Here is a 22,929-nt window from a genome sequence, read left to right on the forward strand (position 1 = left end):
TTAGTTATCTGGAGCTCACATGGCTTAATTTGGCTCAGACCACGGATTTGGCTCATATCCAACCGTTACCGGAAAACGTAACGGCTGCCGATCCTCTGCGCCAAGTGGCCAGCACCCGCAATGCGGCCCAATAACGGCATCGCCGCACCGGTGACCACACCGTGGTGTCCAGACTCCCAAAAAGGTTCGCGTAAGAAAATTACCATGCTACCATCGGGCTGCCTATAAATAGGGGTCCGACGCTCGGGAGCGGGAACCGGGAGAGAACTGAGAGGGAAGCAAGAACCATCTCGCTACGCGGCCTCACCTTCGCCCCCAAACTGTCGCCCTCGTCTCCGGCCATGGAGAACGACGATCTTTCCATCAAGAGTCGAGTGGGAAGAAGGATCTCTCCCGATCTGCCGCCTCTCTTTCCCCTTTCCGTTGCTCTCGTCTCCGGCCATGGTGAATTGCGAGCCGGAGAAGCAGTCCCTCTCCCTAACACGTGATTTCGCCGCCGGGAGATCTAAGAAGGTGTCCGCAAGATCACGGATCTTCTTTTCTTACCGCATCTTCTCTTCATTATGAATCGATCCTTCTTCTCAGGTTTCGGATAGCAAGAACCGGTCCTTGGAGGTCCAGATCGTTCAAGATGCCATGAATGGTAATCCTGAGAGCCGTGTGAATCAGAAATTAAGGTTTCTTGATCTCAACAAGATTTTTGGATCTCCCGATCGATCTGTATGCCATGGATGCAGATATTGAGAGAGCTGAGACAAGCGGTTGAAGGAGATGGCCGAGCTAGATCTCGGCGACATCCCGGTCTAGATTTCCGCAAGTCCAAGCTCAGGAGGTCCGCCTTCATCCAAGCTCAACAATTCTTAATGTTGTTTCTACTCTTATTTTCATCAAATCCATCTGAAATATACTTTTGTAGTTGAAATTCTTGATCTAGCAAGGGTGTTTTCTAGTTGGAATTCTTGATCACTGGCAAGGGCTTTTTTTTTTCTAATTGGGCTTCTTGGTCCTTGGCACATGTTTTTGCTAATTTGAATTCTTGATCCCTGAAAAGGGTTTTTTCTAATTGAAATTCTTGATCCCTGGCAGAGGTTTTTTTCAAATTGGAATTCTTGATCACTGGCCGGAGTTTTTTTAGTTGGAATTCTTGATCACTGGCAGGTTTTTTTTTCCTTTTCCTTGATCACGGCCAGGGTTTTTTTTCTAATTGAAATTCTTGGTGAGTGGCATTTTTTTTCTTTTAATTGAAATTCTTCATCACTGGCAAGTTTTTTTTTAAAAAAAAAATTGAAATTTTTGGTCATTGCCAAGGGTTTTTCTGATGCACTAGGAGATATAAGATCTACCAGATTTGGTTGCACTAGGGTGAGAGTCGAGGGTTCAGGGTTTTCTATTTCTGATCTGCAGATATTTTCTTTTTCCAATTTTATTTTTTTTTTCCTTTCATCGCTGACTCATTTATGTATTTTTCTTGAACGAGAGGTAACTGCTTATATGGATTCTTTTTTGCAGTTTACGGCTTTTCTTCTGTCCTCTTTATACTTACCTCATCACAATCTGTGAATTGAGCAGGTATTTTTCTCTATCTTATTTTAACTATTATAGTCGGATTAAACATTTCAATTCTATATGTCTGTTCATTTTTTGGTGCATTAAACTTACATCAATTTGATATCGGAGTCCTCTATCCTATATCAATTGGTATCGAAGCTGATTCCATCTTGCGTCACATACATTTAAGCAAAAAGCATTTGGAAAAACACCTGCATGGATGAACAATATTTCCTCTTGTCCAGCGAGATATTTGGAGCAGGACATGGGAGAGATCGTTTTGTGCATATCTCTGGAGAACCCTTTGATCGATTCATTTCACAACCTGATTCTAATCCTATCGCCCTTCGATCGATTCATTTCACAACCTGATTCTAATCCTATCGCCCTTCGATCGATTCATTTCACAACCTGATTCTAATCCCATCGTCCATATTGGGAGGAATTGCGTACAGTTCTCCATCTCCAAATGCCCACTACCATTATAGCAGACTTTAATTGCATTTTCTCGTACAAGGACAAAGGAGGGGGACTGAGAGGTTACTGAATTCAGGGAGTTCATGCAAACCAACCCTTCGGCAATTGCAGCAGGAGCAGGGCGAAGCAATTTTCTTAGGGAACAGGGATAGATGGGTTTCTCCTCCTCACCCCTCCTCAATAGATTTCAAATTTATTCTTCTTAATAACTTTTTAATGTAAATAATGCTTTTAAATATAGTTTTCTTATGATAAAGTTTCCAACCAGTTTGAGCTATTCCCAGCACATGACACGCCAAGACTAGTCTACTTCAAACGATTTAATATTAGCTATGCATGAAGCGCTATTCTCTAATATTTATATCCCCCGAGGGTTTATCTTGAATAATACTTCATGAAATATGCTCGGAAGAAATAGCAGAGGATTAGGACCAGTGCATCATCTACCAGGATTTTATATTCCTTTGGGACTCTGATTCTACTTTTGCAGCGTCTAGAACGATATTGGTATCGTGGGTGCCCCCACCCCCTGACTTTCTCAAGATGAACTTCGATGGAAGTATAGCAGAAGACGGGAACTACGGAGGTGTGGGATTTGTTATCAGGAATTACGACGCCAGACTCGTGACGGCAGATGGGCGGAGGATTTTTGACTTGTCAGTAGTGATCGCTGAGCTTTGGATTGCCTGGGAGGGTGTCTCCTATGCGAGGCGGGAACTAGGTGCAGGTCATATCCTCCTCGAGGAGGATTCGACCACGGTGATTGAGTGGATCCAGAGAAGGAGGTGCTCTGTCGAGAACTGACTGCTGCTCCACGATATTCGCCGAGCACTGGAGGAGGCTGACTTCTACCAGGCCACGCACGTATATCGAAAGGCGAATGGTGCTGCAAACTGGATTGCTTCCTTCGCGGCTCATCACTCGAATTTTTTTTGGCTCGGCCACGAAGTTGTGCCTATGCCTTTGCGCAGTATTTTGTTTTTGGATTTTGTTGGCTGTTTTCACACTCGTCAAATGTGAGCCACCGATATAACAAAAAAAAATAATTTGCTGACGTATTTCATGGCAATAAGGAATTAAAAACTTTCTTAATAGCTTTCTTGGCAGCAGCAATGCAAGAAATCTATATTATTTTGGGTAAAAATTGCAACAAATCTTTTTTTTTGCAAAATAGTATGATTATCATTTACTAAAAATATTAAAAATATTAAGGGGTTGGAGGATGGTAAGGATTAATTAAACATTCATTTGAAAATAATAAAAGAGCTAATAGCAGATTAGGTAATAGAGGGGTTAAAATAAGAGCATAAAAGATGACGCCAAACCTCTTACACCGTATGTCTAGTGTGTGGGCAAGTTCACGAACAGAATTTTAACAAAAAAATATAAAGGAGAAGTCAATAAATAGTATTGAAATGTGAAAATATTGGTAAGAAGTGTTTTTATGGCATCTTAGGTGTGAGAATTGGTATGGATACATGTTTAGCCCCACATTAACTATACACAAGATAGATTTTGGATATTTATATAAGATTAAAAAACCTAAATAACACCCTTCATTTATCTTTTTTTGGGTAAGATTTTGGATTATTACAAATGATATCAGAGTGAATCAGGCCGATAGTCCATATATATTAGAGGACATTGAAGTACGGGTCCATATACCCATTTGGATTTATCATGGGCTGATGTGGTATTTACGAATGAATTTGAATGGATTTGGATATCTATCTTGGTGTCTTATCTTGACAATGACGTTAGGGTTTAAACGGAGAAAGTATGTGAAGATTTGTACAGAATATGTTTAGTCCTATATCAGCTATACACCAAGTAAATATTAGGTATTTATAGAGAATCAAAGAATTCTATTAATACTTTCTAATTAGACTTTTTGAGTGAGTTATTAGGATGGATGCATGGTAATATTATGAGGTTAAAAGATGCCGATCCAAGGCTCAAGAACCACAAATTAGTAAGCCTGCAAACGGATGGAAAATAGAGACAAGGAGGGAGGTCCTTCGACGTATGTTCCAGTGGCTTTTTTTTTTTGTTCGTTTTTCTGGGCAAGGAATCTATCAGATATTGAGAATACCTCCGAATCAATAATTGAATGCATCATGGTAGGTCACAGACCGGTCGCTTCCACGCTTTCCCAACCTTGTTCCGTTATGGATTTTATGATGATAGGGCGAAGTGACAAAATGCATCTGAATCATATAACCTCTGCATGTTCTTACTCTATCCCCGTCTCTTTCTATTTACATACATTCTAGTATCGTGCGTGCGTCGTTATAATCTAAAGATGGACACCAAAGATAAATATGATGGATGTATGTATGTATGTAATAAGGGAGACAAAGGATGCCTGGAGGATACTAACTTTGTCCCATAGATTCTCTCTTTGATTGGTGAGTTGTGAGTGGCTGTTGATTTTTTCTAAGTTTTATTATCTGTTCCTTCCATATAGGTTCCATGCCGGATGGAGAATTGATAAATGAACGCAGTAATGATTCTTGTCAATAGTAAGGCCAGAAAATCTTTTTTATTTATAATGTTTGGCCTTGACTGATGGAACCATAGCAAGTGGCCTTCAGGTATGATGGCACTAGTTGGCTATCAATCGTATGATTCAATTTTTTTATTAAAAAATATATAACTCAATTTGTTGTGCTTCATGTAGTTAGCTGTAAGAATCTGTATAGACGTATATTTAGTTTTACATCCATCATTCGCCGAAAAAATCGTAAGTAATTATATAGAACTAAAAAATTAAAAAAATATTTTTTATTAATTTTTTAATAAGAATTTATTAGAAATGCAAAGTACAGTGGCCGTGAAAATAGTTCATTTGGTTTGATGTAAATCCATCTGAAGTAAGACTGCACAAACCAGAATGACTAGAGACAAATGACGTCCGCCTGTGTAATCAACCTAACGCGTGACGCCTTTCGTCGACCTGTGAGTTGGAGTCCGTCCATTGTTGGGGTTGACGGGACCTTCGGTCCTGCGGTGCGAAAGGAACGGCCAAAACCAACAAGAAGTGGATGGAGCGAGGGGGGAGAGATAAGTGGGTTTCATAATCTTCCACTACTTGGCGTGCAAGTGCGCAGCCAAGCAAATTCGTGCATATAAATATTTCCATAGCTCCCATGGCTCCCATGTCTTCAATATCCTCCATTCTCCGCCTCTTCGTTCTTCTGTAATGGCCTCTCTTTCTTCTGCCTTGTGCTATTTGTATTTCCTTCTTATATTTTTCCCAATTGTTGGTCGATGCTCGCGACGAAAGTTCGAAACCTATCATACCATCAACATTCGCACTTTGCTGCCACGCAACGTTTGTTCCTCATCGGAAGGTGTGATTATCTTCTTTTATGTTAAGATGATTCTTTGGTTCTAATTCAATTCCACAGTGCTTGCTAGTTGAAGCACATGATTTTTTATAATAATTTGAAATGATGATACACATGCATGATAGGCTAGAAATGGGGTAACAAAAGATTGCTGAAGTTTTTCTTTTTTTATTTTTTTGGACTCAAATTCCCAAGTTTGTTAGGTGGACTATTCTCAACTTAGACCTTATAATAGTGTTTTTTCTTTTTTTTCTTTTTTTTTTGATCAGACCTAAACCACAAAGTCGAACCCGAAAACTCGTCCCAGGCATGCAAACACGAAATCTGTTCTCTATTTTATTTTTTTTAGATTAATGATAATATCATTAATTATTAATATTTGAAAATATTCGAAGCATTGTTATGGTCTTTTTTTTTGATGTAAAAGGGGCAAAAAGAGCCACCCGGGAAGCATTGTTATTGTCAAATACTTATGAAAACAGTTTCCAAATTAATTCCAACACTCTTTTTGGTGGAAGAGGAGTGCCTCCACTTGGCCACCATGGTTGGCGATTCCCTGGACAACCGGTCAACATGGAAAGGAGCATTCCAAGGACGAGACTTCTCTCTCTTCCCCGCATATTGATAAACTATGACTTAATTAGCAAGAGTCGCTTGGAAGAAGAAGGCTAACTTAACCAAGAGGCACCAAAAGTTTGGACCAAACATGAAGCAATACTATGGTAGCGAACTTCTTGGTCCAAAATTTTGGAAACATGGTCAGCCCCAACGGAAGATATACGTAAAGAACATCAAACTGGAGATAATGTTCAGTTGTTAACCATTTGTTCGCACATGACTTCGTGCAGCAAAAATAACAACACATGCATACAAATATTCAAATATTGTATAGTGGCATATGGTTTCTCTTTTGTAAATCACTTTATACAACATTTTTTTTTACTTGAAGATAGCATAGACAGGGCTATTTTAATTCTTATCTATGATGATGGCACCCATGAGAGTCCTTGTAGGAGTTAATAAGGAACCAAGCCATTATCCTGCTTCGAGGTTACATATAATTTTGAATTAGGACCAGGGAGAGTTTTAGGGTCCTGGTTGTTCAAAAAAAATATGGAAAAGAAAAGAAAAAACATATTTGAAAGAAATGGAAAATTTTAGTTAAATTTGAAAAAAACTAATTATATATTATTTTAGTTTTCCAACCATCCAAACATCGAAATCTTTTAGTTCTCCATAGTCTTTGATTTTCAAAAAACTTTTTCGAGCAACCAAACATATCCTTAGAATCCTCATGAAATATAACTAATTAATTGATTTAGAGTAATTATTTCTACTAAGTCATTTTAGCATGGTAGCAAAAGCTCAGTCGGTTCATTAATCTCTCACAATATATACAGGCTCATGTCAAAACTCAAGTTTAAAAAAATTTCTATATTTTTTTTGCCCACCAAAGCATCTAATGAAAACCGAAACTATCCCAACAATGGATACAAATAGAAACCAACCTAGTGTCTTATATCCTCTTTTTTTTTTCTCAAAATAGTATCTTATATCCATATCACATTAAATTTCTCAATATGTGGGGATTAGAGGCCAATTAGAAGGGAAGTCCCAACTCCCATTGAAATCTTTATTAAGTTAAGAGAGAGAGAGAGAGAGAGAGAGAGAGTCCTATGCCTGTTGACCTCCTCATGTTGCTTTATTAAGTATTTAGAAATAGTGGAGAAAAGATTTATTAAATTTTCAGTATTGCAACTGAAACAAACTCAAACGAACCAGGAGTTGAATTAATATGACTTTATTTTAACACTTCCTTGAATCCACCCTTACCTAACCTTACATCAATCCCATCCAATGCAAAGCAACTAAGTAGCCCCTTAGTATCAAGAATCATCTTGTTTGAATCCACCCTTTATCCGATCCAACACCACCCTCATCTCATGCAATGCTAGGGCAAGCGGGCAGCGCCTTATCCTTCTCCATTTCTTTCCTCTTTTATCTTGTTTCCCCTCTACTTCATATTTTCTCTCTATTTTTTTTTCTTTTCTTTTTTCATTTTTTTTGTTTTCTTTTTCTATTCCCTTATTAGGGATCTTCTGTTCTTTTTGTTCTGTTTTTTTTTTCTATATTAATCCTTTTTCACCTTATTGCCCCTTAAACAAATAGTATTATGTTGTTATTACTTGTTAAATTGTTCAAACATTTTCAACAATTTGCTTTTCCTATCACTTATCGCTCCTATGTTTGACTTGAATTGATACATCAGGAAATCATGTCTTGCTTTTAATGAATCTCAGTTATTATCAGATCGTAATGACTTATTTGCTTATATTAGATTTATCACATCATAATTAATCTTGTTTGGCTTATCCCACAGCTGTCAAACATTTTCCCTTCAAAAAAAAAAAGTAGTGGAGAAAACAAAAATCGCTTTAGAATATGTATTTTATTAGGGCTATTTTAGCATAGTAGGAGAGTTATTCTAGGATAGTAGAAAGAAGAAATAGTTTTCTATTAAATCAGTAGTAAGAGCATTAAGTGGCTTCATGTATGATGAACTGTGGATTTTCTATAACTCTCATTATAATAATCATGATGGTAAAAGTAAGAGGTGTCTTGATGTATGATTCTCTAGAATTTTTACGAGCTATTTTAGCACCTATGTATATAAAACCATCCCCTTTCTTAGCTCACCCAGCCCCACCTAGGAATGATCCATACAATGATTTCTTTTATTCATCCAACCGAATTTGCTCGACCGAAAGACAAATCAAGAAAATTCTTATAATGATCTCAAGCAAAAAAAAGAATCGATCGCTTTTAACAATCAGGGTAAAGCTAATTATTTTACAATGCAGCATCCCGAAGTTTGAGTCCCGCGAGTATAAAAGTTGTTCATCGGCATGGCCCATGCTCGCCTCTCCATCTCAAACAAAACCCCAACCACGAGCAAATTCTCGACAAGGATCGATCTCGAGTCAATGCAATCCACAGTCGAACAGCAACCATTCCAGCCCACACCGGCGACTCGCTTGGCACCGGGAATTACATCGTCACCATTGGGTTCGGCAGCCCCAAGAGGGAGCAGTCCGTGATCTTTGACACCGGCAGCGACCTCACATGGATCCAGTGCGAGCCATGTCTTTCCTGTTACCAGCAGCATGAGCCAATATTTGACCCCTCTCAGTCCTCTACTTACGCCAACATTTCTTGCAGCTCCTCCTACTGTTCAGAGCTGGACATCTCTGGTTGCACCTCATCAACCTGCGTCTATGGGGTACAATATGGCGATGGCTCCTCCACTCTAGGAATTTTGTCCGAGGACGCCCTCACCTTGACGTCCTCCAATGTGCTGCCAAATTTTCGGTTCGGGTGCGGCAAGAGGAACAATGGACTCTTCGGCGAGGCTGCTGGGCTGCTTGGCCTCGGGCGCAAGAAGGTGTCCGTGGTGTCGCAGGCATTTCAAAAATTTGGCAGCATTTTCGCCTATTGCCTTCCATCCACATCGAGTTCGACCGGCTACTTGACTTTTGGTGGCAGTTCGACATCCTCGAATGTCAAATTCACACCAATGCTCACAAATCCAAGCATGCCGACATTCTACTACCTCGATCTAGTAGCCATACATGTTGGGGGACGGCGACTCTCGATATCGCCGACGGTGTTCTCAAAGGTCGGCACAATTATGGACTCTGGGACGGTCATCACCAGACTGCCACCTGTGGCCTACTCTTCCCTTCGCTCGGCGTTCAGGCGATTGATGTCGTGCTACAGGTCGGCGCAGGCACTTTCGATACTGGATACATGCTACGACCTCACCGGATACAGCAAGGTGCGCATACCAAAGGTGGCGCTGCAGTTTGGCGGCGGGATCGCCACCAATTTGGATACCTCAGGGATACTCTACCTGGCAAATGCGTCACAGGCTTGCCTTGCATTTGCCGGAAATAGTGATGCTGGCGATTCAGGCATCATAGGGAATATGCAACAGAAGAAGTTCCATGTAGTTTATGATGTTGCAAACAAGGCAATTGGGTTTGGCCCTAATGGTTGTTAGTTTGAAAATCCGGTACATTAAGGATGAGGCAGTACCGTGTCATCGTAATGTATTATAGTTGTCAGAATCGTGTACAATCTCGTCTATTATAATATGTACAATATTAGATATCATAGGATTTTGCTATTGTATTATATTATATTTGGTTCTTAGGATCTTTTTCATAATCATTGAATTTTATTGTTGTATTTTACTATATCTAGGGGCTCAGCTTGTATATAAAGCACATTGGTGTTGTGAACAAAGAAAGTAATTCAAATCTTATTTCTAATACAAATTTCTTATGGTATCAAAGTAGGTTTTTTCTTAATCAGTCAACCCCTCTTTCTTGCCCATACCAAAATAACCTCGTGACAGGTACTAAGTATCTACTCCAAAATTATTTTTTCTTTAATAAATTCTCTAGCTCTTACCGTGCTTTGCTAGCTTCTATTTTCTCTTCTTAGGAACCCAAGTCCTTTTCCTCATCAATGAAAAATGCTCTATGGTGTAATGCAATAGACGATGAAATTAGGGCCTTAGAGTTTAATCACACTTGGACCGTGATGCCACTTCCACCAAGCAAGCATGCCATCGGATGCGACTAGGTATAAAGTTTGATAGTAGTATTGAACGGTATAAAGCAAGGCTTGTTGCTAAAGGCTATACTCAAGCTGAAGGTTTAGATTACTATGAAATAAATACTCCTGTTGCCAAATTGGTCGTAGTTCATTGTCTTATTTCTATTGCAGCTGCCAAATAATGTTATCTGTACCAGCTTGATGTCAATAATGCTTTCCTCCATGGTGATTTAAATAAAGAAGTTTACATGTAACTGCCACCAATTTTTCTTAAAATGGAGAGAAAGGAGAACAGATAGTCTTCCACCTCAACAAATCTTTATATAGTTTTAAACAAGCCTCCCGTAACTGGTTTGCTAAATTCTCCACTATATTACTTCAGGCTGGTTTCACTCAATCAGTTGCCGATTATTCATTCTTTACCCTCAAATCCAAGGGCAACATCACCATTGTGCTTGTTTATATTGATAATATACTCATTACTGATGACCCAAAGATTGATTCATAGATTGATTTTGATGATCACAAAACCTTGAAGTATAGATACTAATGTTTATGTTGCAAGGAGAAAGATATTTATGTTGCAAGGAACATAGCAAGTTGGAAGAACACAAGAAGGCCTCTAAAAGCACTCAAGAAAAGTTGGAAGAAAGCTACAAGTTATTGGCCCAAGTCTCAAGTTCAAAAGATTCAAATTGGAGGAGCAAATTCAAGGAAAATTTAAAAGAATAGTCTTCGAGTCGACTCCTGAGGAATTCGAGTCGACTCCAATGCTTGGCGAGTCAACTCGAGAGTAGAACGAGTCGACTCCAGGGTGTAAAAGGCAGAAAAGTCAGAGAGGGATTTTCGACCCTGAGATTCGAGTCGACTCCTGAGGAATGCGAGTCGACTCCAATGGTTGTCGGGTCGACTCCAAAGAAAGCGAGAGTCGACTCTCAGTGGTACACAAGGGAAAACTCAGAGAAGCAGTTTTTGGACACTGAGATTCGAGTCGACTCCCACAAAGTCCGAGTCGACTCCAAAGACAGCGCAACCCCAAGACAGAAGACGGTATTTTCGTCTCTGAGAGGCGAGTCGACTCCAAGACAAGTCGAGTCGACTCCAAGGCAGCGCGGCTCCAAAATACAGAGGATCAGTTTTCCGACTCTGAGATTCGAGTCGACTCCCAGACAGCTCGAGTCGACTCCAAGGCAGCACTACACTAAGATGGCAGAAGACCAACTTTCGAAAACTGAGAGCCGAGTCGACTCCAAGGAAGTTCGAGTCGACTCCAAGACTGGACGAGCCAAAAGACAGAGGATCGGGAGTTCGGACTCTGGGATTCGAGTCGACTCCCAGGATAGTCGAGTCGACTCGAGTGGACAAAATTCAAATTTGGAACAGTTGCCGAGTCGACTCCGGAAAAGCTTGAGTCGACTCCCGCTACAGCCGAGTCGACTCCTGATCGCGCGAGTCGACTCCGATCCCAACGGTAATATTGTCAGGAGGTGCAGACTGGTTCCAACGGCTATATTTTTGTCTCTAACGGCTATATTCTTGTTTCCACTCCATCTAAAGCTATAAAATCAAGAGGAGAGCTAGGGGAGAAGGTATGGAAGTGGGAGAGAACTTTTAGGGAAGAGATTCCAAACAGATTACAAGGGAAATCTCCCAAAAGCACAAAAGGGCCATTCAAAGTGAAATAGAGGGAAGAAGAGCATCCAAGTGAATCCCAAAGCTTCCTCTCCATCCGTGTGCTGCCTCAGTGATCCTCCACTTCGTGCCAAATCAGAAGAGGGTCAAGTAAAGAAGAAGTCGAGCTCCTTCATCTTCCAAACTCGTTTGAGGACTTCACTTTACTCTATTTGCTTATAGTGTTATATTTGCTTGTTTAAGAAGCTTTGATTTATCTTAAACTTTGTTATAATATCTTGTAACTTGATTCAATCACGGGATTGAATCAAGGGGTAAAGGTTTGTTGGTGAGCCAAAGGGAAAACCAACGGTGTAAGGTTTGTTGGTGAGCCAAAGGGAAAACCAACGGGGTTTAGGTTTGTTGGTGAGCCGAGGGTAAAACCAACGTGTAAGGGTTTGATTGTGAGCCCGGGAAAACAATCGGAGTGGTTCTAGTCGGTGAGCCTGGGAAAACCGACCGAGTTCGTTGTGCGCTCGTAAAACAACAAGTTGGGTTGTGAGCTTGTAAAACAACCGGCTGTAATCGGTAGGATTATAGTGAAATTCCCAAGAGGTCTTGGGGAGTGGATGTAGGTGCTGGGGTGCACCGAACCACTATATGTCCTTTGTGTTTGTAATGCCTCTAGTTATTGTCTAACTAACACACTTACTTACTTAGATAAATTGCTTGCTTAATTCTTATCCGCACATCCTTTAGTTGCAAGCATATTTAATCAAGTCGAAGTCTATACATCAAACCCTTGCTAAGTTTAACTTTCACTGTGCATCTATACAACTTAGCATAGTTAATCAAAAAGTTTTAGAAGTAGCATAAAAGTTTTGAAAGACCCAATTCACCCCCCCTCTTGGGTTGTATCTACTGGGCAACAAGTGGTATCAGAGCAGGTGCTCTAAGTTTAATCATTGATCTCACGATCAAGAGCCAAAGATCATGACAACTCAAATAGATAGTTTTCTAGGAGAAGGACAATCAATTGATACACCTCCACTGTTTAATGGTATAAACTACCCACATTGGAAAATACGCATGCGCATTTTCATTCAATCACAAAACTATTATCTATGGAAAATCATAATAAATGACCTTCACACACTCTCTCATATTAATGAGAAGGACTTAGCACAATTAAATGCTAATGCTATGAACATATTATATTGTGCTATTCAAGAAACAAAGTTTAATGAAATTTCTGCATGCTTATCTGCTAAGGAGATCTGGGATACTTTAGAAAATATTTATGATAAATCTCAGATTAGCTCTCATATGCTTCAATTATATACTAACAATGAGACTGCAGAAAAGGGTGATGAATCTCCCTCAGTCGAGTCGACTCCAAGAAGCTCAGAGTCGACTCCCAAGTTAGTCGAGTCGACTCCAATAAGGTCCGAGTCGACTCCGAGGCAAATCAGCTTCCTAAAGACAAAGAAGAAGAGGAAGCAAGAAGAAAGGAAGAAAGAGATAAAAAGGAAGAAAGCCTTGACCAAGAAAGAGTCAAGCCAGAAAATAAAAGTTAGGAGCGACAATGATGATATTAGCTCCAAGAAACTACAAGAGGTAACTGACTTGTGCTTTATGGCACAAGAAGACAAGGTAAAAACTGAATCTACTCTTACATCAAATAATTTTCAAGAAGAATTTTCTTATGATGAATTATTAAATGCTTTTCATGATTTGTATGGTGAATGTAGAAAATTAGCTGTAAAGAATAAAAATCTTAAGAAACTAAATCTGAAAATTTCAAAAGAAAGAAATTCTAATGATGAAATACAAGAGAAACTAAATTCTGAAAATGAATGCTTAAGGTCATTTTCAGAAGAATTGATTCAGAAAAATCATAGCTTAATTAAAGAAAATCAAAACTTAAGCGAAGAAATTAATCAATTAAAATCTTGCATTAACAAATTCACCGTAAGCTTAGAAAGATTAAAAATGATGTTTGAAAGCCAACATGCTGATTTTGATAAATCAAAATTTAGCTTGACTCCTTCACTTAGCCATAAATCTCTAGAGAAAAAGGTTATCAATTTACCAAGCAAACCATTAAATAAGATAATTTATTTCAAAAATAAAAAGGATGGGAATAACAACTTTACCTATCGTTCTAGTATAATTAAATCAAATGGTAAAGTTATTACTATTAAACAGATATGGGTTCCAAAAGGAACCATATGTCCTAACTCTCAAGGACTCAAGCAAGCTTGGGTACCCAAAATGAGAAAATGAGGATGTACACATAGGTGTACCAAGGTACCCATGGAACATAAAGAAACTTAAAAAGTTATTAACAAAAAAAATAATAATGAAATCAGTAATTCTTGCATCTCATCATTATTTGTGCTTTAGTATTTGATATGATTTGCTAGTAGTGATCAATTTTGTATATAGAAAATACTTTTGGAAATATAATCAAATCATTTCATTTTACTCACTAGTGGATAAGGTGCTAAATGATTAATCAACTTATTAAGAATAACTCTATGAATTCTCTATATGCTTGATTGAAAGTTTTTATCTATGGCATTATTGTTTATTGATCATAGATATGATAATGTGTACTTGGTATGCTTTTGAATATATGCACTATGAATACCAAGATTAAAGAAACCATATTTGGCATATGAAATCAGCTCATGCTAGTATGTACTTAATCTCAAAAGACCTTGCCATAGGATTACTTAGATTATCCTCTTAAAGGTCAAAGTTTTACTATGCATGCTAACTAAGGAAACAAACAAAAATAATTTCTAAATCTAGAGATGTTGTTTCCATCACTAAGTTTTCACAAGCTTACATTGGATTTGTTTTTGGCAAGTAAAATTAAAGTATTTTCTACATTTGCTAAATCTTGTGAAAGGGATCAAATGAAAAAGGTTTGCAAACTATGAAAGTAAAAGAAGTATCATGGCATAGTGATTAAAAACCAATTTTGTGTTAAGTTGTGCACAGAAAAATAATATTTTCAGCACCAAGGACACCTTAAGTAAAATAGGATTAATAGAATTCTTGAAGAAATAAAAAAGACAATTGTGTATGATAGTCATCTACTTAAATGATTTTTTTTAAAAAAAAAAAACTATCATCACTGCTTGTCATACATATGATTTCTATTAGATCTATTTTTGATGAAAACTCCTTTTGATCTTCTGAAAAATGGAAAATGAACCATTGCATATCTTTCATATTTTTCAGTCGTACATGTTATGCTTGATATGTTCTCTTGAAAAATAATGCCAAATCTAATAAAGATATTTCTATCCTTGGATATCATTCATCAAGCAATGCATATAGAACATTCATGAAAAATTCTAGTTGTAGAAGTATCAATTCATTTTATTCTTTATGAGACTAATGATCTATTATCAAAATACTAAAATCAAATTATATGGTTAAATCTTTTACATATAACAATCTGAAAAACTTGTTAATTAGAACCAAATTGGATTTTTCAGATATACACTTAATGATGACTACTAGAAGATTAAATCAAGAAAAGATGAAATAGATCTTGATAAGATTCTTGCATGATTAGAAGTAAAAATCACCTTTATCATTTGTTTGCTTTATAAACGTTATATCCTATCAAATGAGTGTGTAGAATGGACTTCTATGTGCTTACTTTATATATGTTAGATAACCACCATATTTAAAAATTACACATTACATATATGATAAAGCAATATGTGATTTAAAACAAGCATCAAAAGCTTGATATATAAAAGCTTAGGTAACCTTGTTGATAGAAAGTAATAGTGATAAATCTATGCATCAAAAAGAAGAATCTATGATATCTTGCTTGCTCATAGCACACATTGATGGCATCATTTTTGTTCTACCAATGAAAATTTATATGAATAGTTATATTGCAAAGTGAATTTGAAATATGATGAATGAATTAACATCTTCTCTCAAACTCCAATTAAGACAAACAGGAAAGGGGATCTTCATTGACCAACGTTAGCCCACAAGAAAACTCTTATGGAAGATTGGCGTGAAGAAGGTATATCTATGACCCCATCTTGTAGAAATTGTAAAGGATGAGCAAAGTAGATCTATTGTTTAAAGCTGTATTAAAGCATGATAGAATAATTATTTTATCATACAGCTAGTAGACCAGATTGTATGCTCATTATGTGACCTTGTGCAAGACTTCAATCTAACTTTAATTAATCATATTTTATTGATAACAAATACGTCATAATCTGAATTTTGATAGAAACAAACGCTTAAGATAAGTTGATTAAAACTTAGTTAACACATCTTATTGATAATTATCTTAAGCAAATAGAATCTAAACTAAATTGATTTGACCTTGATAAATCTGTCTATTGCCTCACATGCTTGTCCTTGAACTATCTTGGTTAATGAATCTATCTCTTTAGTTCAAGTGATATGTGCTTGCTTATATTTAGGCAATCTCTTGAGTAAAGTGACTCAACATGCAACTATTGTCATATCTTATATTGAGTCATCTAGTTAAAAATATATATGTTGGATGAATGCTTTGTATCTTAAAGAAACTAATGACCTTCCTTCAAGAAAGAAAAATGAGAAATTTCAACTTGAAGGATATCTTCATGTAAGATACACTAAAGATTCACATGCAAACAAGAGAGAGGATCTTCTTCAGCCAAAAGTTCACACATAAGAAATCTAGTTTGGCTTGAAGAACATATAATGAATAGGTAATTTAGATACCTTTCTCACAAATTAGTTGAGCAAAGTCAGTAACTTAAACCTTATTATGGCATGATTAAATTCTTTAATTATTAATTTTTGATATCATGTCTATATGTGTAGTGACTGACTTATACTTTTAGAAATTATTTCATGGTTTGCCCAAACTAAAATATATCTTTGCCTATATCATAACCATGAAATACACAAGTATATGCTTAAAATTTTGATGTAAAATAACTTGTGAGAAGTTATGAATCCTTGAGCACAATGAAAATGTTGTTTGCATAATATACATCTATATGATACATAAGATTATCTCTTTATTCTACTCTTTCATGTAAATTACTTGAGAATGACAAAAAGAGAGAGAGATAAAGAAAAGAAAATGGACATTGTTCAAGAGATGAAAAATCTGAGTAAAGGCAAGTACTTCAATCTTAAGGAAAAGCAAAACAAGCATAATATATTCGGCACATTTGGAAGGGATAAAATCTATAATTAATTACACTCAAACAGGGAGAGTTTGGAGTGAATATTTTAACCTTTCTATATTGCTCATCATAGGGATGGTGCCAATGGGGAGGCTAGTGGTAGTACCCGGCACTATTTGACCCAACTATTCGGTGTAGGGCATATTAGGGACGGCACAAGAGGGAGGCTAGTGGTAGTACCTCGTGCCCCTTCCCAACTCCACCGGATAGGGAGCAAATAGAGTATAGAGCATAAGAAAGTAAAAATGAAAGACAAAGTTAATAAAAGTATATAAGAAGAATCAAGTCAATTTTTTAAACACTTGAAAACATACTTTAAGGATGAACTCAGTGCAAGATTATATATAAATAGGGGGAGTTTATTTGAAAAGAATTGATTTTGATCCTTGACATTCTTGTACTTAGTATTTTAATGCATGACTTAACACATGGTATATTTTGCATATGGTATGATGTCTTGATTTATTGATTCTCAATGTTTTGTAATGCTTCATCCTTGGACAATTTGTTTGAATGTTTGAATTGCTACATAACATCTTTTGTTTGGTTCTATTGAAAAGAAATTTCAGATTTGTCATTCATAATCATCTCTAAAATCTGAAAGTCGAATAAAATTGTAGAAAGGAGAAGAGAAGAGTATCTCTATTTAGGAAAAATAAATTGATTTTGATCTATCTTTCTAATTGCCTAACTTTGATACATAATGTTCTAATACTTGTTAAAATATCCTTATTTTGTAATAATTTAAGATGAGCCACAATGTGAAAGATACATATCTCAAACTATGACTTAAAAAGCCTCTATTGAAAATCTTTATGAAATTCAGAATATGATTTTGTATAAAAGTTTAAACTCCATATGATTACTAAATAAAATGTTAATGTAAGAAAAACAGAATTTATTTTGATCGCTCCGATACACTTCCGAAACATATCATTTCTTATCTTCAAAGTGTACTCATATTGGTCTAAATGGTGTGTCTTTCAATGATCTTGATTACAAGCAAATATTTTTAAATATATGACTTTATTTTAATATTTAAAATTTTTTTGAGCTTCATGTGTACATAGCTGAAAAACTGTGATTAAGAAATTGAAGTTTATAAAATATATACCTCAATGATCATCTATATGTTTTTCCCTCCTACATTATAAAAGACTTCCATTAATATAGTGAATGATCTTAAAGCCTAGAAATATTTCACCTCACTCAAATGAGTCTAAAAGAAAGAAAATGTAAATGGTTTTGAAAGAAACTGAGCTTCAAATGAATCATTTTTGATTAATATTTCAGTACATTTTCTCAAAGTTGAAGAGGAAGCATACCTTGTTCTTAAAGGATTAGAAAGAGTAATTGCTACAAATTTTGAATAATACTAGATTACTCTACATTCTCGATGTCATAGAATTTCAGTGTTATTCACGTTTATCACTATAATCTGAAATTCAACAATTTAAAATGATTAAAGAAGAATGCATCTTTTGAGGGGGAGCTTTAGATATTCAGTATCCTATCCCAAAGACACTTTATTTTGATGCATGCTTTGAACTTTATGGATTGATTTTGATGAACCTCCTTATATTGCAAGACATGCTTTAATTACCTTGAGATGAGTTCTATAAAGGTTGTCTTATCTCAAACCTTGAGTCTTATGAAAATAAGCTGAAACTTATAGAAAATATATTTTTGAGATTGACAATTTTGTTGAACATTATCTTAGGATTCTAAACTCTTAAATGGAATGATCAATTGAGGGGGAGAAAGAAAATTTCAGAAGGAGAGGTCTTATGGAACTTAATTACATGAATCTATAGGAGAGGGAAAGAATACTAAATGAAAAGTGATCCTAATACTCTCCAATATGTATCATCTGAAATTTAAATCTGAAAATCTTTATGATACACCTTGAGGCGTGTTATTTGGTTAGTATATCTTATGCATCACTCATGAACCAAATTACAAATCTTGAGAGCCTCTAACTTAATGAAAAAGGGGGAGAATAACGTGTAATTGACTTGAACTTTAGAACTTAAATTGTGTGCCAATTCATATTGTTATGTATCAAATTGTGCTTACTTTCTACAGAGATAAAAGAAAGTCTCTAAAGAAATCATGTTGCATGATTTCATATTTTGGTGTTTGTGCCCCAATGATCTTATTATCATTAAAGAACTTTGAAGTTATTAAGACTTAATGATCCAACATGATGATGTGTCTTTTACATATATAGGTTTTGACCTGTTACTCTGAAAATTAATTAAATTGCTCTCCTGTTGATAAAACACTTAATAGATTGGGCAAAAGATCTTAAATGAACAAGCTTTCATACTTATTATTGAAGAGATGTTAGACTTCCATTCGTGCTTTTCATTGAATATCATTTGTGGTACTTCTTGAATTAACCTAAGAGAGATTCCACCCACACTTGATTAGAAAACTATCTGTGGTATCAAATTAGAAAACTTCTTGAAATCACATTCAATGTGTTCTGCTCTGAAATTATCTTAATTGGCTCTGATCTGTGCTCACTAATCTGATTCCAATATTATTGCCTTGAGTTATATGATTCATATTCTTGCAATAATTCAACATTCAAATCAGAGTACAATAAGGAAAAGAAATATTTGTGCTTAATGTTTCCCTATTTTTTTTTGATGTTGTCAAAAAGGGGGAGAAATATTTAAGTATATGCTTATAATGCTTTTTGTATTGAGTACAAATCAGCTTAAATTGATTGTGTTAAGCTGATTGAATCTAAAGCAGTATCATGAAGTATGTTTCAAATATATATGTTTTCTACTTCATGCAACTTAGCTATGTATTACTTCTAGAAAACAATATCTTTTATATTGCATATACTCCAAGTTTTGTCATCATCAAAAAGGGGGAGATTGATGACCCAAAGATTGATTCATAGATTGATTTTGATGATCACAAAACCTTGAAGTATAGATACTAATGTTTATGTTGCAAGGAGAAAGATATTTATGTTGCAAGGAACATAGCAAGTTGGAAGAACACAAGAAGGCCTCTAAAAGCACTCAAGAAAAGTTGGAAGAAAGCTACAAGTTATTGGCCCAAGTCTCAAGTTCAAAAGATTCAAATTGGAGGAGCAAATTCAAGGAAAATTTAAAAGAATAGTCTTCGAGTCGACTCCTGAGGAATTCGAGTCGACTCCAATGCTTGGCGAGTCAACTCGAGAGTAGAACGAGTCGACTCCAGGGTGTAAAAGGCAGAAAAGTCAGAGAGGGATTTTCGACCCTGAGATTCGAGTCGACTCCTGAGGAATGCGAGTCGACTCCAATGGTTGTCGGGTCGACTCCAAAGAAAGCGAGAGTCGACTCTCAGTGGTACACAAGGGAAAACTCAGAGAAGCAGTTTTTGGACACTGAGATTCGAGTCGACTCCCACAAAGTCCGAGTCGACTCCAAAGACAGCGCAACCCCAAGACAGAAGACGGTATTTTCGTCTCTGAGAGGCGAGTCGACTCCAAGACAAGTCGAGTCGACTCCAAGGCAGCGCGGCTCCAAAATACAGAGGATCAGTTTTCCGACTCTGAGATTCGAGTCGACTCCCAGACAGCTCGAGTCGACTCCAAGGCAGCACTACACTAAGATGGCAGAAGACCAACTTTCGAAAACTGAGAGCCGAGTCGACTCCAAGGAAGTTCGAGTCGACTCCAAGACTGGACGAGCCAAAAGACAGAGGATCGGGAGTTCGGACTCTGGGATTCGAGTCGACTCCCAGGATAGTCGAGTCGACTCGAGTGGACAAAATTCAAATTTGGAACAGTTGCCGAGTCGACTCCGGAAAAGCTTGAGTCGACTCCCGCTACAGCCGAGTCGACTCCTGATCGCGCGAGTCGACTCCGATCCCAACGGTAATATTGTCAGGAGGTGCAGACTGGTTCCAACGGCTATATTTTTGTCTCTAACGGCTATATTCTTGTTTCCACTCCATCTAAAGCTATAAAAACAAGAGGAGAGCTAGGGGAGAAGGTATGGAAGTGGGAGAGAACTTTTAGGGAAGAGATTCCAAACAGATTACAAGGGAAATCTCCCAAAAGCACAAAAGGGCCATTCAAAGTGAAATAGAGGGAAGAAGAGCATCCAAGTGAATCCCAAAGCTTCCTCTCCATCCGTGTGCTGCCTCAGTGATCCTCCACTTCGTGCCAAATCAGAAGAGGGTCAAGTAAAGAAGAAGTCGAGCTCCTTCATCTTCCAAACTCGTTTGAGGACTTCACTTTACTCTATTTGCTTATAGTGTTATATTTGCTTGTTTAAGAAGCTTTGATTTATCTTAAACTTTGTTATAATATCTTGTAACTTGATTCAATCACGGGATTGAATCAAGGGGTAAAGGTTTGTTGGTGAGCCAAAGGGAAAACCAACGGTGTAAGGTTTGTTGGTGAGCCAAAGGGAAAACCAACGGGGTTTAGGTTTGTTGGTGAGCCGAGGGTAAAACCAACGTGTAAGGGTTTGATTGTGAGCCCGGGAAAACAATCGGAGTGGTTCTAGTCGGTGAGCCTGGGAAAACCGACCGAGTTCGTTGTGCGCTCGTAAAACAACAAGTTGGGTTGTGAGCTTGTAAAACAACCGGCTGTAATCGGTAGGATTATAGTGAAATTCCCAAGAGGTCTTGGGGAGTGGATGTAGGTGCTGGGGTGCACCGAACCACTATATGTCCTTTGTGTTTGTAATGCCTCTAGTTATTGTCTAACTAACACACTTACTTACTTAGATAAATTGCTTGCTTAATTCTTATCCGCACATCCTTTAGTTGCAAGCATATTTAATCAAGTCGAAGTCTATACATCAAACCCTTGCTAAGTTTAACTTTCACTGTGCATCTATACAACTTAGCATAGTTAATCAAAAAGTTTTAGAAGTAGCATAAAAGTTTTGAAAGACCCAATTCACCCCCCCTCTTGGGTTGTATCTACTGGGCAACAATTACTAACAGTGATGCTTCTTCCATTGCTTCCACTCTACCTTTGCTCCAAGATCAATTTTGAATTAAAAGTCTTAGCACACTTCAATACTTCCTAGGCATTGAAGTTGCATGATCCAATAAATTTTCTCAACAGAAATATGCCTTAGATATGTTGAAGATGTAGATGTTCTATGTGTTAAACCAGTACACACCCTGATGGAGCAAAATTTAAAATTATAATCTGATGTTGGAGAACCGTACAGATACCTAATAAGTCGTTTGATTTATCTCAAAATCACTCGTCTAGACATTGTTTTTGTTGTCAATCATCTTAGTCAATTTATGCGGGCACCATGCTAACCCCATATGGATGCTGCTCTTCGAGTCTTAAGATACCTCAAATCACACCCTAGCTTTGGCATCTCATGCCTGCTTCGAACAACTTTTATCTCAGTGCTTCTTATGATACTGATTGGGCAACTTGTTCTACTATTCATCGTTCTGTCATAGGTTATTGCAGCTTTCTTGGTGATGGCCCTATCTCATGGCACACAAAAAATAAAGTACTGTCTCTCGCTCGCTGAAACTGAGTATCGATCAATGACCTCTACCATTTGTGAATTAGTTTGGCTCAAAACTCTACTTTTTGATTTGGCTATTCACTACCCTCAATCTATGTCTCTCTATTGTGATAACCAAGCAGCAACTTCACATTGCTGCCAACTTTGTATTCTATGAGCGGACAAAACATGTCGAAATAAATTATCATGTTGTTTGAAAAAACTACAAACTGACACAATCCATACCAAGTTCCTTCAAAGTGATAACCAGTGTGCTGATATTTTTTACCAAGGCTTTGGGCCGTGATGAATTTTTTTATTTGCTACGCAAGTTGGGTGTTACAAATCTACACACACCAACTTGAGGAGGAGTGTTACAGTTATTAGAATTATGCACAATCTTGTCTATTATAATATGTACGATATTAGATATCACAACGGCCACATATTGCATGCACAATTTTGGTATATCGGCTTAGATCAATCTCCAAAAATCACGAGATCTGATTGTCAAATTCAAATTTAGTATTTGTACCAAATCATAGGATTTTGTTATTGTATTATACTATATCTAGTCCCTAGAATCTTTTTCATAATCAT

The 22,929-nt window shown here is 37.0% G+C and overlaps 1 protein-coding gene across 4 annotated transcripts; it reads left to right on the top strand.

The window, feature by feature from the left end:
• Positions 1–273: 273 nt before the first annotated feature.
• Positions 274–9,548, top strand: LOC103702332 (aspartyl protease family protein At5g10770-like). Of its 4 annotated transcripts, none has more exons than XR_003384720.2 (3): positions 274–832; positions 1,510–1,569; positions 8,237–8,366. XR_003384720.2 is itself a non-coding variant. In XM_026802698.2 (2 exons), exons 1-2 carry the CDS (start codon positions 5,228–5,230, stop codon positions 9,433–9,435), a joined length of 1,350 nt encoding a protein of 449 aa, XP_026658499.2. In that variant the 5' UTR covers positions 4,776–5,227; the 3' UTR covers positions 9,436–9,548. The 4 variants fall into 4 exon arrangements, 1 of the variants encoding a protein (XP_026658499.2); XR_005512466.1 differs by lacking the exon at positions 8,237–8,366 and adding an exon at positions 2,516–3,513; XR_005512467.1 differs by lacking the exon at positions 8,237–8,366 and having other exon boundaries at positions 274–513; positions 586–832; positions 1,510–3,513.
• The last annotated feature ends 13,381 nt before the right edge of the window (positions 9,549–22,929 follow it).

The sequence above is a fragment of the Phoenix dactylifera genome, chromosome 7 (assembly GCF_009389715.1).
Source record: "Phoenix dactylifera cultivar Barhee BC4 chromosome 7, palm_55x_up_171113_PBpolish2nd_filt_p, whole genome shotgun sequence".
Lineage (NCBI taxonomy): Eukaryota > Viridiplantae > Streptophyta > Magnoliopsida > Arecales > Arecaceae > Phoenix > Phoenix dactylifera.